This window comes from Delphinus delphis, chromosome 1, assembly GCF_949987515.2.
Source record: "Delphinus delphis chromosome 1, mDelDel1.2, whole genome shotgun sequence".
NCBI classification, from domain to species: Eukaryota; Metazoa; Chordata; class Mammalia; order Artiodactyla; family Delphinidae; genus Delphinus; species Delphinus delphis.
This window is the reverse complement of record NC_082683.1, coordinates 26,030,094-26,045,110: the sequence shown is the minus strand read 5'-3', so window position 1 is coordinate 26,045,110 and position 15,017 is coordinate 26,030,094. Positions and strand designations below refer to the sequence as shown.

Here is a 15,017-nt window from a genome sequence, read left to right as displayed (position 1 = left end):
ATTTGCCATCTGGAGAGGCTTAGGAGTTTCAAAATCAGCAAATCCAGGCTCCTTCCTGTTCTCGTTTTCCTCGACCTCGTCCCTCCTCGCGTTTCCCACGGCCGCGGTGGGAGGCCAGGTGGCACCTGCAGCAGTCTGCCTGAGGTCTCCTGAGCCCAAGCAACGTTCAGTAGGCGTCTCATGCCCACGGGGTTACCACCAGCAACAGTGTTGCTAAATTTTCTACTATTTCATAACAAGGATCCCTTTTCTTCCAATTTCCAGCAAGTTTCCTCACGTTCCTTTAAGCCTCTCCAGCAGTTTCCTCCAAGACCATCAGGCTTCTCACTCCCGTCTCTCAGGGAACCTTAGACCTTCACTGCCGCTCTCCTCAAAGTCCCTCCAGCTCCGGCCTGCTGCCAAGTCCAAGGCCACGCCCGCGTGGTGAAGGTGTGGTGATGGCAGCACCCATCTTCCAAGTACCCAGATCTGCATTGGTTACGTACTGCTGTGAAACAGATTACTCCAAGACTAGTGGCTTCAAACAGTAATCACTTCTTACCTCGAGAGTTCTGTGGAGCGGCTTAGCTGGGCACGGAGTTATCTTTCAAGGGCTCAGTCACGATAGCAGCCAGAGCTGCAGTTTCTGAGGGCTTGGAGCTGGAGGACCCCCTTCCAAGGTGCTGCGCTCACATGGCAACGGGGAGCTGGCTCTGGGCAAGAGGCCTCAGTTCCTCTCCAAGTGGGCTGCTCCAGAGGGCTGCTTGAGTGTCCTCACGACACGGTGGTTGGCATGTTCCAAAATAAATTATCCAGAAGACCAAGGTGAGGCTGCCGCGCCCTTTGTGATCCAGCCTGGGAAATCCCATGCTGTCACTTCCACAACCCTGTACTGATCTCCGGGGTCGGCCCAGTTCACTGGCGGGGGTTGGGGGGGTTGAACAAGGAGGTGTCGGGTCACAGGACCGCCTTAGAGTCTGGCTACCTTGGGTAAGTCACTCAGCCTCTCTCAAGCTGTAGAATAAGAACAGCAACACCTCCCTCGAGGTGTGGTCACGAGGATCAAGTGAGATGATGCATCTGAAGGCAGTGACTGCCAAGCGTGACCGCTGGTAGCTCTCATTGATACTGTCTTTGGTCATGTCCCCTCAGGCTGCCAGGAGATAGCAGAGGAATTCCGTGCCCAGGAAATCGACGGGCAAGCTCTGTTGCTGCTCAAGGAGGACCACCTGATGAGCGCCATGAACATCAAGCTGGGGCCCGCCCTCAAGATCTACGCGCGCATCAGCATGCTCAAGGACTCCTAGGGCTGGCCGGGCCCCGGGCTCTTCCTCCCGACTGAGCAGAGCCAGCGGACACTCCTGGGGGCCCTCCTCTGGCCCTCAGGGGCCTTTCTGTGGGAGGGGCGGAGAGGCGGGCGGCGCGGAAGATGGGGCTTTATGCTTGTACATATTGATAGCACTGCTTCCTCCGAAGTCCCACTGCGCTAGCCCCGCTCTCTTCCCCTCCCTCTGTCCCCCATTTTCCAGGGGGTATACGGTCAGGGCTCCCAACCTGAGTTGGGTTACTTCCAAGGGCAGCCATCAGGCCTGCCTAGAGGCCTCGGAAGCCCTTGCCTGCCTTCCTCCACTTATTTCTCCGGGCCCAGCTAACTCTTCCCGCTGCCAGCTTCTCCCACTGCAGCCTGTTTCTGAAGCAGCCAGAAGGGTTCTCCCCCTCACCCTCTACAGGTGGAGGGAGAGAAGCTGGGCCCAGTTTGGCCACGCCTGCTGGCACAGACGCCTTAACGCTGTGTGTGTGACTGTGTGACCGTGTGGGAGCCTGGACTGACAGGCCGAGAGCCACCCTCTGGTATCTCCAGGTGTTTTGTAGCAAACAGCCACTTAGTGCTTTGTCCTGGACTCCACTCAGCCTCAGGATGGGGAATAGGAAAGAAGGGCCGCCTCAGCGCAGAGAGGCACGATCAGAAAGCGATGAAGAGTAGTGGGAGATTTTCCTTTCCAGATGGCCGAGGTGTCTCCGCAGCCCCTTCCCGCACTGTGACGTCCCCCTGACTGCCCTGCTGTGTCACAGGCGGCACTGAGGAAGCTGCTGGTGGGCTGGGCCAGGCCGCGCCTCCCCGTCTGCCCGCCCGCCCGCCCTGGGAGCCCAGCGGTGGGGCCCTGGGAACATCCAAGGGCAGAAGAGCTGGAGTGACCACCGCTGAGGTGAAGAAGGCAGCCTTTGGCCTCGGGTCCCACGCTTCTCTGCCTCTGGAACTTGCTGGCAGTGGTCTGAGCTGCCCGTGGAGGAGGCGGGGCAGGAAGGGCGAGGGCCTGCCTCTGACTTGCCCGGGCCTCTGCAGACTCCTGGGGGGAGTGGGACTCTCCCTGGGGGAAGGGTGGGTGCCCTTCTGAGCTTGTTCTATTCCCCACTCACACCCCCAGGCAGGGTTGGAAATGAAGGACTTTTTTAACCTTTTTGTTTTTTAAAAATAAATCCATAAAATCTGTTCCTTCTGTGCCTTTCTCCCCTGGGGATGCCTTCTGTGGTCCTGAATAGCTACTTTTCATCTGTCAGGAGAGGGGTGGGTCCCTGGGTTGGGGGAGGGACGACCACCTTAACTGGATAGCATATCCTCCACGCTTCGCTGGGGCTGGGTCCTTTGAGGGTGCCCTTGGTCCCAGTCCACATGAGAAAAGCAGATCCCACCTCTGTTCTTCACATGGGTGTCCCCTGGAGTGCGAGGTCCAGGGCCCCTTCAACTCTGAGCCCCCCTACCCAGCACTGCCACCAGGGAGACACGATGCTGTTGGGCCAGGGATATCTGGCACACCTGAGGCAGAGCCCAGACCCTTCCCTCCGCCGCAGACACCTGTGGTGGCTGGCTGCAGCGCCCCATCCAGAACTGCCCTTGAGGTGGCTTTGGCTCACTCGACCCCTCAGCGCTTTCTGGATGCTGCAATAGCAAACTATTAGGAGAGTCTCTGCCTCAAGGAGGTGACGCCTAAGCCTCGAATAAAGGAGAAGGGCCTTCCAGGCGCAGACCGCTCACCGTTCACTCAGTCTGTGACATGCTGTAACGGCAGGGCCCGGGGAGATAAGCAGGGACCTTTTAAGAGCCAGTACCCATATCTGGACGAGAACTCTCTGGAAGGCCTTTTAAAATGTAGCCACTACCCGGAGGAAGAGGAGAAACAAAACTGGTTAGTGGCCGACCCAGAGGGTGGAGCCAGGACTGCAAAGTCTGGTGGTCCCGGAGGTCGGGAATGGCGACAGGACAGAGGCCAGTGCAGGACCCTGGGCCGAGGGGGAGTGGCAGGGGGCAAGGACCTCAGAACCTCGGGGAAGTCGGGGAAGGTGCCTGGTGGAGAGGGCGCCTAGGGAGCCCCCTGCGCTGCCCTCCCCTCTCCAGGCCAGGCGGGCCGGCCCACCGTGGCCCGTGCAGCTCAGCGAGTCCACGCTGGACCTCCACTTTCCCTTACTGGAGGACAATGTCGGGCCCAAACTGAGTTTGTCCTTATGTGTGTGGTGGAGAAGGGAACTAAAAGCCCTGAAAGAGGACATGGTGGATTTGCAGGGCTGACTGACACAGGTGAGTATCAGTGCCGTTTCTTCACTCGGGGTGAAAGGCCCCAGTTTGAAGGATGCCTCCTTCAACACGCGTTTGCTCCTGAGAGTTACACCTTACACAGAATTTTGCAAAACTTTTTTGATCATGACCGACAGTTTAAAAAAATTTTCCCACCCTCATGTATGTACTTGAATATATATAACTGAAACAAAACAATCACAAAACAATACCTACCCTGATGTACAATACATTCTGATATTTTCAATTCCCTTCCTGTTCATATTTTTAAAATCTCAGTCATGATCCATAAGATTGATTTCATGGCCCTCTAATAGATCATAACCTGCACTTTAAAAAAACCCTGCCTAGTGCAAGCTTTCCAGAACTTTTCCATGTAACTACCTTGTGTGGCTCTTACCCTGTCCTGGGTGACTGGTGCACGTACCTGTTTTACTGAAGAGATCAAGGGCTCCTCAAGGTGAACTGTCCAAGGTCACACTCAGGTGACCGGCGCCCTTGAGATCTGGCTGAAGGTCCGCGCAGAACAAGGTTCTCCCTGGGTGGCAAACACCACAGTCTGGCCCGAGGACCACGACACTGAAGAGGGGCACGAGGAGCCCTGGGGAGGAAGAGTCAGTACAGAATGTCTCAGCACCTCTGGCCAACCAGAGCTGGCCTTCCATCCACCCTCTTCCAGGTGATTGGCCCCAGGGGGCTCCTCTCCGGGTAGTTCATCCCTGCTTGCTCCTGTGGCTGTGGTTTCTGGCAGATGGCCTGAAACTGCTTGGCCCCAGTCACCAAGAATGGGTCATTTCTTCCCCGGCTCTGAGCTGAGAAGGTTCTTGGCAGGCTGTCCCACCAGCTTCCTGTCATGGCAAGGACTCAGGTGAGGGGGGGACGCTGCCAGTAGCAGGGGGAAGATGAGGCGGGACAGCTGTCCCGAGAGGAGTCCAGCCTGGTGGCCAGAACAGTCAAGGAGGAGGCACCAAGGCTGGCCTGCTGAGAACCAGCTGAGCCATACAGGTCCTGGGAGAAGGTGACTGGAGGACATCGCCCAAGGGGTACAGACGGTCCAAGGAATGGGTGGTGGGGTGGGGGGAGGCTGCATCCTGGGAGATCTCGTGCCCGTGAAGAGCTCGGCGACTCCTCCTGCTGCCCTAAACTCTAAGCCCCCTCGGTGAGCAGAGAACAGACTTTGGGGCACACCTTCCACTGCAACTGTGAGCCCTCTATTCCAACTGGGATTGACTGTCCAGGATTGCAAACTTGTTCCCACTTAGGAACTAATGACTGATCTTCAACCTCTTCCTGAAAGCAAGGAGAGTACAGGAGCAGGACATGAGGCCACCTTGTGGGACCACCTTCTGCAGGTGGAAGCGGGGTGGAGGGGAGGGGACCCTTTTGAAAATATCAGAGCAAGGAACTGGAAGGAATGGGTCAGGCAGGTGCCTCTGTGGACTAGGGGCTCCCTGGCTGGGCCATGGGAGGGGGCGGCAGGAGCCTGTTGCAGGCCTGGGTGTCAGCACCCTCCCAGGACTGACAGCTGGAGCCCACCTGGACCACTTGGGGACAACTCTGCATGGCTGCCCTAGTTGTGAGGGGCCGGCTAAGAGGGTCAGATGGCAGGGAGGGCAGAGAGAGCTCCGCTGCAGCCTTCTCCTGCCCCAGCACCTCCCATGCCGTCCCTCCGGGGGGGCAGTCTCGCTTCCAGGAGCAACTGTAAAATATCTCAATAATTTTTATATCGATTACATATTGAAATGATATTTGGGGTTACATATTGAAATGATCTATTAGGTTAAAATAAAATACTAAAAATTTCGGTTGTTTCTTTTCACTTTTTTAACATGGCTACTACTAGAAAATTTTAATTTACATTCCTGGCTCACATTATATTTCTATTGCGCAATGCTGTTCAGATTCTTTCCTACGTTTTTATAAAACAACATAGAAACACGTCTGTAAATGCACAGGTACACAGGTAGAGGGGCTTCCCCCCTCACAGAAGCGCAGCCAGCCTCTATGTACAGTTGTTACTTCCTCTTCCACTTGATTCTTTAGGCCCTTTTCCCGAGAGCACATATAAATCTACTCATCCTTTTCAGTGGCCACGTTGCTTTCCATTGTATAGAAATGCATAATTCATTCATCCAACTCCCTAAGGACGAACAGTGGGGTTGTTTATCTCCATTTGCTTTTTCCAGCAATGCTAGGAGAGCATCCTTGGCCTGCCCACTGTGAAGTCTCCGTTTCTAGAGGTGGGAAAGTTGGGTCTGGTGTGAGTGCTTGAAATGATTTTGCAGGCTCCTCAGGCAGGGCTAAGAGAGGTGGACTTCACCTTGCAGTCACTAGAAAGGCTTAAAAACACTTGTTTTTCCTAAATGGCTAACTCTGTATTTTTCCTTCATTAAAAAAGCAATAAAAGCACATTACGGACAACTGGGGGCACAAATAAAGGGGAACAGCCCTCCCGTAACTTATTACACAGTCACTTAAGTTTTTCCTTCCAGTCTTATTCGCTCGGGCATGTTTTCATTGCTAGATTGTAACCACAGTGCCCATCAATTTTAGATCCTGCTTTCTTCATTCACGGTTCTTGTGCAAGTTTTTTCCATGTGACTGCAGACTCTTCATAAAAAGTTTATTTAGCCAGTCCCTTCGGCTGGACGCTGGGGCCTTTTTCAGTTGCATCTGAGAAGGCAGCACAATGCCTTCTCCACTGGTGCCCTCCAGCCCACGTTCAACCAAGCTCAAGTCTCCCTGTGTGAAAGAAACACACGCACCGCCATCAATCCCAGGCCCTCAGCTCCTCCAGTTACCATCCTCTCCCTTTCCTTTTACAGCCAAACTTCCGGAAAGAGCCGCTTCCACCACGACCACCCCAGCCTCCACTGCCTCCTCTGCTCACTCAGTCCCCTGCCCGTCCCCAACCGTGTCCTCGGTGGGTGCCTGGGCCCTGGCTCTCCTTCCTCTGCTCTCTCCCTCTTCCACAGCGTCCCTGCCCTCCTGGTGAATCCCAGAACTCTCTCCCAAGCCTGCCTGCCTGCCTGCCTGCCTTCTGAGCTCCAGCTTCTTACCCCCAACCGGACTATCAGCCACCATCTCCTTTCCTGGTCCCCCAGCCCTGTCCCTCTCATCAGTGACCAAGTCCTGCCCATCAACCTCCTTGACAGCCAGTCATCACCTACTCCTCCCCAACCCACTGCCAACACTCACCTGTCTTCCTGCCTCCACCTGGTCCCTGCCCCATGTCCAGGCTCAACAGTTCAGCTGGAGTATCTTCCAAGTAAAAATGTGACAGCATCACTCCCTGAAGGAAAGAGCTTTCAGGGCTCCCCACGGCCTTCAAGATGAAGTCCAAACCCCTTATCCTGGAATGTGGGCCCTGGGTTACCTGGCTCAGGCTTATCTCCAGCCTCAACTCTTATCACTTCCTATCCACACCCTATACCCCGCCCCTGCGGCAGGCCTGCAGTTCCCCGTATTTTCCAAGCACTCTCACCTCGTCACTTTTACACAGTGCTGTTTCTTTTTCATGGACCTCCCTTTCCCCTCCACTGCCTTCTTTTTTTGCATCGGCAGGCGGATTCTCAACCACTGCGCCACCAGGGAAGCCCCACTGCCTTCTTTGTGTGGATAACTTTTAGTTCTTCAGCTCCTAGCTTAAGGGTCACCTCCTCCAGGAAGCCTCCCTGACTTCTCCCCAATGGTATCTTGCCATTTGCAAGATAATGGTATCTTGTATTTACACGAATCACAGCCTTGCTGTGCTGTGTTCCATTCATCTGTTTGCAGTCTGTCATGTGACCCCATTCCCCTCCCTTCCTGGCCACCCATATCTTCCTGACCCGGCTCCCTTAAAGACAAGGTCTGTGTCTCGCTCACCTCTGAATCCTTGACCTAGCACAGTGCTTGATTCTGAGCTTGTGACCAATAAGTACAGGCTGAACGCATGAATGAGCAGAAGCTGGTGAACATCTTGATGCATAAACTTTTCCCATGCTGAAGATGATCTCCTTTGAACAGATTCCCAGAAGTTGCAGTGATTGGATTAAATGGGATGACTATTGAAAGCTTCAATTCCCACAGCTAAGTAGGTTTCCAAAAAAGCTGCAGCAATTTACATCCCACCAGCAGGTGTAAGAGTGCCTGTCTCGCTGTATTCTCCCAGTGTGGCTATTTTCATTTCTTTCTTTTTAAAAAGTGCTCATTTTATAGGCAAAACATCCCACCTAGTTCTAATCTATAAGTCTTTGATTACTGGTGAGGGTGAACAGTTTTCCATATGTTTGCCTACTAAATGCATTTCCCCTTCGAGGATTTCCCTGTTCATGTGACATGGACAGTTAAGGCAGGTGGTATTTTATGAGCTGACTCTGGGGGCTGTGTCAGGAATGACTGGGAGCAGGGAGGTCGCTGCTGCAATGGTCCTGGTGGGGGATGAGCAGGCAGGATCACTGTGGGGGCCGGAGAAATAGGAGGGGCAGAGGGGGGCGGAGATCAAGGAGGCCAAGCCAACCACCCACTCCTGGGGACTGACAGTGGGCGAGGCAGAGGGAGGGGTCAGTGCACCCAGGTTTCACCAGCTGAACAGAAGGGGTGTCTACCCTGAGATGCACAGGCAGATACGTACACACACAACCGCAAGGTGCCCCTCTGAGCTATTTACCGGATACGCCTGCTGAGGAACGGTGAGCTGGGGTAGCAGAAAAGGCAGGGGCGGGAGGGTCTGATCAGGCAGGCTTCTTGAAAGAGACCAGAGGAGGCAGATTTTGGAAGGACTCATAGGGCAGGGAGGGGAGCTGGGAGGCTGTGCAGAGAATCCTGAGGGCTTGTTTAGGAATACTACTACTAATGATAATCAACAATAGCTAAAGCTTACTGACCTTTTCCTGTGTGCAAGGCCTTGTTCTAATCACTTATAGGTATTAACTCAATATCCATCGCAGCTCTCTAAGGTATGTATTCTTATTATCTGCATTTCTAGACAAGGAGACTAAAGTGCAGAGGCCCAGAACCTTGCCCAAGGTCAGACAGCTAAGAAGTGGTGGCCTGGGATTCGAACCTGGGGGTCTGGCCCCAGTGGCCAGGCTTTCACCATATGGGTCCTGTCTGTCTAGAGACACCAGCACCCAGAAGGGCTGAGGAGAGTTGGAGGAGACCCCCCGAGAGGAGCTTATTAAAATTCTCAACTTGTAGGGCCCTTCTGGAAAACAAGCAACCAGGCACAAATCCCAAAGTCCACCTCCTCTGAGCCAGCAGTGGGGTCGCTGAGCTCTGCTGGAGGGACCCGGCCCTGTGACTGGAGCCGCCATAGACACGTGGTCCCTGACCACAGCCGGCCCTCCGGGCAGCCCAGCAACTCATCCCTAAGCCCCAGACGCTCTCAAATCCCAGCCACCGAGCCACAAACCTCCCTGCATCCCCTCCCAGACTCTCCCCTGTCCGAGGTCAATCCTACCCAGGCTAAGTGCCCCAACCCCTAACTTACTGTCCCCCAGGTTTGCTGCCAGGAAAAGCAAAATGTTATACATCTAAATGCTCATCACAAGGGACCTGGTCAAGTAAATGATGCCACCTCCAGTCAATGGCATATTAGGCAGCTGGAAAAAAGGGCGAGGAAGCGCTTCACGTACTGAGGTGGAACAACCTCAAGGACATAATGGTCAGCGGAAAATGCAAGGTGGAGAACAGCGTATCACTGTGCTACCATTTGTGGGAGAAAATCAGAGGAAGGGACAGAGGGAAGGGAGGGAGAATTTGCTACCATATTTATATTTGCCTGTATGTGCATAAACTATCCCCTTGCAGGGGAACTGGGTGGCCGTGGCTGGGAACAGGAAGGACTGCACTGTCTATACTCTTTTGTACCTCTGAATGTCTGTGCCAAGTGAACAGAATAATACATTCATATTAAAGCGAACAAATAAATGGAACACTGAATTACCTCATTTTTCATATATGTGTGTGTGTGTGTATAAAAATATATGCAGAAATGAGTTGCTGACCCCCCCTCCCCACCCCCCAGGGCCTGGAAGAGAATCTTCTGATCCTATCTGCACTTGGCCTCTTAGGGCTGCTCCTGCACGGGCTCCCTGTAGTCAGGTACAACCCCCTTCCCCCAGCACTTGCGATGGGACCAGCAGGGCAGGGTTGAAGTGGTTCTTTCCAAGTGCCTCCTTGAGGGATGTAGAGTGGCACCTGTCATGGCCCGCACAAGCGTCCTTGCGGGCTCTCCTTCCTTGTAAGGAGCAAAGCGACAGGGCTCCTGGGCAGGCCAGCATGCCCCTCACTGATGCTCCCACCCCACAGGCACCTGGGAGTCCTCACACCCATGGGGATCTGCCCTTTGGCCAGAATGCCCCTGCTGAGAGACAACTTCACAGGTCCCCTGCATCCTTGGTAAGGAGCTGCCATCTCTCCCATTCCGAGGACACCCACACACCCTACAGAGCTCTGCCCCAGCGTTCCTGCCCTCCTCACATCCCCCACCCTGGCAGGGCTAGGCACTCTACCCAGGGGCCCCATCAGGTAACACATCTCCCCCTACTCTGCTGGATCTGGGAAGAGATTTCTAGGGGCAGGGCCTGGGTGTGACCCATCTGTGGGTCCCTAGGGCCCAGGACTGCGGAGGTGGCGGTGACCATGCAGCAAGCAGGAAGATGAATGGACCTCTCTCTCCATCCCTGCCCTGGCCAGGGCCCGGCCTGAAGTCCTGACCTGTACCTGCTGGGGGGCCCCCATTATTTGGGATGGCACCTTTGACCCAGATGTGGCCCAGCAAGAGGCTGTACAGAACCTCACCATTGGTCTGACTGTCTTTGCTTTAGGCAGGTAAGGCCCGGGGAGGGGAGCGGTGCTATCCAAGCAGGGAGTGGGAGGGGGTGTGCACGTGATGTAGGGGTGGAGCACCCCATTCTCCTGGGCTTTAGGATCCCAGGATAAAGCGAGAAGCAAAGACAACACCCCTAGTCCCAGACTCCCAGCATGAGGGCAGGACCATCCTTTCCCTTCCCCTCCTCCCCGGAGTCCACCCAGCCCAGGCAGCCAAGGGCTCAGCATCACAACCTGGAAGGAACCTGCCCAGGGCCTGGGGCTGATCACCTGGAGGGCTTGGGTTTGCGGTGAGAAAATGATGGCGTCTTTCAGGTGAGAGGAGGTGAGACCTGGGTAAACAGAGGGGATGGCCCAGTTGCAGAAGCGTCTGTGGAGGTCATCGGCTCAGGTGCAGGCACACAGAAAGGGCGGGGCGGGGGGAGGTTCGCCAAGAAAGTCTGAAGGCGGAAGAGGGGCTGGGGAGCTGAGGGCTTTTGCGAGGGAGAGAATCTGGGCTGGATAAAGAGGGATGTGAAGAAAGGAGGATGCGGAGAGTGGTAGGGTCAGCAGACCAGAGGAGTCAGTGAGGAAGTACTGTTGGGGGTGATATCACAGGAAGTGGGCTGGAAGGATGGGGGCTCAGACAGTGGGACGGGTGAAGCCGCAACTTGGGGTGGGGGGCAGACTGATGATGACCAAGTCGAGGGAGAGGCCATGGGGGCAAGTGACTGAGGAGCGGGGAAGACAGAATCACGACAGGAGAGGAGGCCAATCGAGGAACTAAGGGGCCCCCAGGTATGGACAAGGAACCCAGAGTGGGAGGTGGAGAAGAAACCTCAGGGGGCTGACCTGCCCATCTCCCCATTATGGATGTCAGGGTGTCCAAACTGGTATTCACTTTCCAGTAGTGATGCAAATGGGACTCCTGGCTTAGAGTGGCAATCAGATCCTACAATCCTAAGGTACAGAGAGATAGAGTTCAAGGCAACTTAAGGAAGAGTTTCTAATAATGGAACAGGCTGCCTTGGGAAGGCACTGAGAGCTCTGCCTCCAGGAAAAGATATCCAAAAGCCTGGGGAAGGAATTCTGTCTTCAGAGACCCCAGACCAGCGGTCACCAACCTTTTTGGCACCAGGGACCAGCTTCATGGAAGACAATTTTTCCACGGACCAGGGGTTGGGAGAGGGGGGAGGGGATGGTTCAGGTGGTAATGCAAGCGATGGGGGCAGATGAAGCTTTGCTCACTCACCTGACGCTCACCTCCTGCTGTGAGGCCTGGTCCGCTGCCCGGGGGGTTGGGGACCTGTGCCCCAGGCAACTGCTCAGGGCTCCTCCAACTCCGTCCCTTTCACTCTAGAAGGGAGGGAAAGCCAGGAGGGCCCCTGAGAGGCTGGGGTCAAACAGGACTGCTGGCCTCTCCAGGGCCTTGGCGCTCCCACTTCCCCACTTCTGCTCTGAATGCTGAGTAGGGTGTTCCTGCACCAGCCCTAGGGGTCAGAGTCTCTTGAGTCCAGAAATTCCAGGGTCCTGAGGTCCTGAGTTCCAAGGATCTATGAGTCCAACACCCTGGGATGCTGAGGCTTCCAAGGTCTCTGATTCCAGTTTCTCACAGTTCCACCCGGAATAGAGCAAGCGCAGGTAAAAGTACAGGCTCCAGTGCCAAGCTGGGTTCAAATCCTGGCTTTCACTTACCAGCTATGTGCATGCTTGCTTGCACAAGTTACTGAAGCTCTTTGAGATTCAGTTTCCTCACCTGAGAGATGGAGCTAATAATGGTGAGGATTAAATGAGATAATGCACGTTACTTTGAACACTATCTGCCACATGACAAATGTTCCAAAATATCAGGCATTAGTTCGATTATTTTAGAAGCTTGGGATCCCAAGGCCTGTTCACACAAAGTTTCCAGTATTCTGAACGTCCCGGTTATCTATGTAAGGAATCACCACAAACTCAGTGACTGAAAACAGTCCATTACTACCACAGCTCGTGATTTTGTGGCTCAGGAATTCTGACAGGGCTCAGTAGCAGGGGGCCCCTCCCTGCTCCCAAAAGTCCTGTGGATGACTGGCGGGCGCCTCTCTCCGTGGCTAGGCTGGTCTCCCTCACTTCGTGGCAGCATCTGAGTTCTGATACTTTTTTTTTTAATTTACTTATTTTTATTTATTTTTGGCTGCGTTGGGTGTTCGTTGCTGCCCACAGGCTTTCTCTAGTTGCCGCGATTCGTTGCAGTGCGCAGGCTTCTCATTGCAGTGGCTTCTCTTGTTGCAGAGCACGAGCTCTAGGCGCGTGGGGTTTAGTTGCGGCGCTCGGGCTCAGTAGTTGCGGCTCGCGGGCTCTAGAGCGCAGGCTCAGTAGTCGTGGCGCACGGCCTTAGTTGCTCCGGGGCATGTGGTATCATCCCGGACCAAGGCTCGAACCTGTGTGCCCTCCATTGGCAGGCGGACTCCTAACCACTGTGCCACCAGGGAAGCCCTGAGCTCTGGGACTTCTTAAGCGAAGGGTCAGAGCTCTAAAGAGACAAAGGCTAACGAGCCGGTCCTCCCAAGGGCCAGCACAGCATCCCTTCCTCGGGACTCTATTGATCGAAGCGGTCAGGGAGAGAGCCGCCTTCAAGCGGGGAACAAAGGGCCTCTCCGGGCAGGGGTGGCAAACAATGGGTAATTATTTTTAATCCACCTCGGACGATTCCAGGGCTGGACAGTTTTGGAGTTCCAGGGATTGGGGTTGCAGGGGCACAAGTACGGACGAGGTGAGGCCTCAGAAGCCAGACGTCTCCGCGGATGGCGGAGTGCGCTGAGGCCCGGCTTACTCAAGACGGCCCCGCCCCGCCCGACAGATACCTGGAGAAGTACCTGGCGCACTTCCTGAAGACGGCTGAGCAGCACTTCATGGTGGGCCAGCGCGTGGTGTACTACGTGTTCACCGAGGGCCCGGCCGCCGTGCCCCGCGTCCCGGGCCGCCGGCTGCGCTGGCAGAACGTGTCCATGTTGCGCATGCGCGCGCTGCACGCGGCGCTGGGCGGGCGGCTGGGCCCCGAGGCGCGTTGCTTGCGCTGCGCGGACGTGGACCAGCGCTTCAGCGGGACTTTCGGGTCCGAGGCACTGGCCGAGTCGGTGGCGCAGCTGCTCGTCTGACACTACCGTTGGCGGAGGCGGCTGCTGCCCTTCGAGCGGGACGCGCGCTCGGCCGCCGCGCTGGGCCCGAGCGAGGGCGACTTCTGCTACCACGCGGCCGTGTTCGGGGGCAGCGTGGCGGCTCTGCGGCAGCTGACGGCCTACTGCGTGCGGGGCCTGCGACGGGACCGCGCGCGCGGCCTGGAGGCGCGCTGGCACGACGAGAGCCACCTCAACAAGTCCTTCTGGCTGCACAAGCCCGCCAAGCTGCTGTCGCCTGAGTTCTGCTGGAGCTCCGACGTCGGCCACCGGGCCGAGATTCGCCGCCCCCAACTGCTCTGGGCGCCCAAGGAGTACGCCCTGCTGCGCGGCTAGAGACGCCCTCGGCCTGGAGGCCCGAACGCCGGCGGGGGCCCTTCTGGAAGCAGCGTGGCACGGCGGGGGGTGGGGTGGGGTGGGGTGGCGGGAAGACTGCGTGAATACTACCCCCCACCGCCCGGGGTGGCAGGAGGAGGCCCGGCCTTTGGGGAGCGCCTCCCCGAGGCGGGCGATCCATCCCTTCCCTGACTTTTCACAGCGACCCAGATACTGCCAGCTGCCTGGAAACCTGTCACCTCTGACCTTACTGAGTTCAGTGGAGGCCCCCGAAGAGACGTTTTAGCCCCTTCCCCATATCCCCCCACTTTTTTTAATGGGACTGAGGCTCACAAAGGGAACATAACTACGTAAGGACCCAGAGAATCTGTGAGTCAGTCTGTGAGGTCAGCAGCTGGAAAGCAAGGACTGGCCCTCAGGTCCAATAGAGCTGCCACTGGGCAGGAGCCCCAGATAGAGAAACACAGTGGCATCCGGTTCACCTCCGCCGCCCTCAGCAAAGTGTGTACATATTTAAGTAATATGATAATAAAATACATTATTCCCAAGTGTCCTATGGCCCTTTCTCCTAGAGAATCCAAGTCCATAAAAATGACATTTCCTCGCCATGGGACCCATATGGCTGTTTGGCCACGGTGTCTGGGAAATAAATTTCCTCATCCGTGGCTGCTGTCCAGACTCTTCATCCTCAATAGGGAAAGACACAACGTTCTGAACAGAAGCCTGAAGTCATCAGGCTCTCCAGGAAAGGTGGTTCCCTCCGGGAAATAGCTGCGGGGAAGTTATCTGCTGGAAGTCCCTGAGATATTGTCTGACAGTTGAAAAACGGAGGCCCGGAGAGGGTGGGACTTACCTCCAGGTCTTCTGACCCGTTTGTGTAGTGTTCTCATAGACCTTGCATTTTTAACAGGCTCCACTATTTTCAGGTAGGGCAGCAATTCTGGCTATAAGCCAACTGTGATGGTTTTCACATATTAACAGTTTTTACAAACACTTCCAGTTGTTGCTAATGTAAGAGATATCTCCCCTCTCCCAAGCAGTTCCAAGGTCCCAGTGTCTCCTGCCTAACTAAACTAGATTAGCAGAACCCAGAAGACCCTTTGGACTCTGGGTTAGAGCTAAGAACAGGCTAGGTGTGCCTAAGAACAGGTTATTGCTTGATGGCTATAGGCTGACAT

At 55.4% G+C, this 15,017-nt stretch overlaps 2 protein-coding genes across 5 annotated transcripts in view; both read left to right on the top strand.

Moving 5' to 3' along the window:
* The window catches only part of PHC2 (polyhomeotic homolog 2), a 102,607-nt gene extending 100,137 nt beyond the window's left edge, over positions 1 to 2,470 (top strand). For all 4 annotated transcript variants that reach the window (XM_060018717.1, XM_060018710.1, XM_060018736.1 and 1 more), the window contains one exon: positions 1,132 to 2,470. In XM_060018717.1, the coding sequence (XP_059874700.1) occupies positions 1,132 to 1,286 (155 nt within the window). In that variant the 3' untranslated portion in view covers positions 1,287 to 2,470. The remainder of the gene's footprint in view (positions 1 to 1,131) is intronic.
* A 6,724-nt stretch (positions 2,471 to 9,194) lies between these two features.
* A3GALT2 (alpha 1,3-galactosyltransferase 2) lies at positions 9,195 to 13,839 on the top strand. Its single transcript, XM_060011575.1, is given in 6 exon segments — positions 9,195 to 9,247; positions 9,561 to 9,577; positions 9,580 to 9,637; positions 9,845 to 9,934; positions 10,232 to 10,366; positions 13,188 to 13,839. Coding segments are annotated over 6 exon segments (1,005 nt in total).
* Positions 13,840 to 15,017: the final 1,178 nt, after the last annotated feature.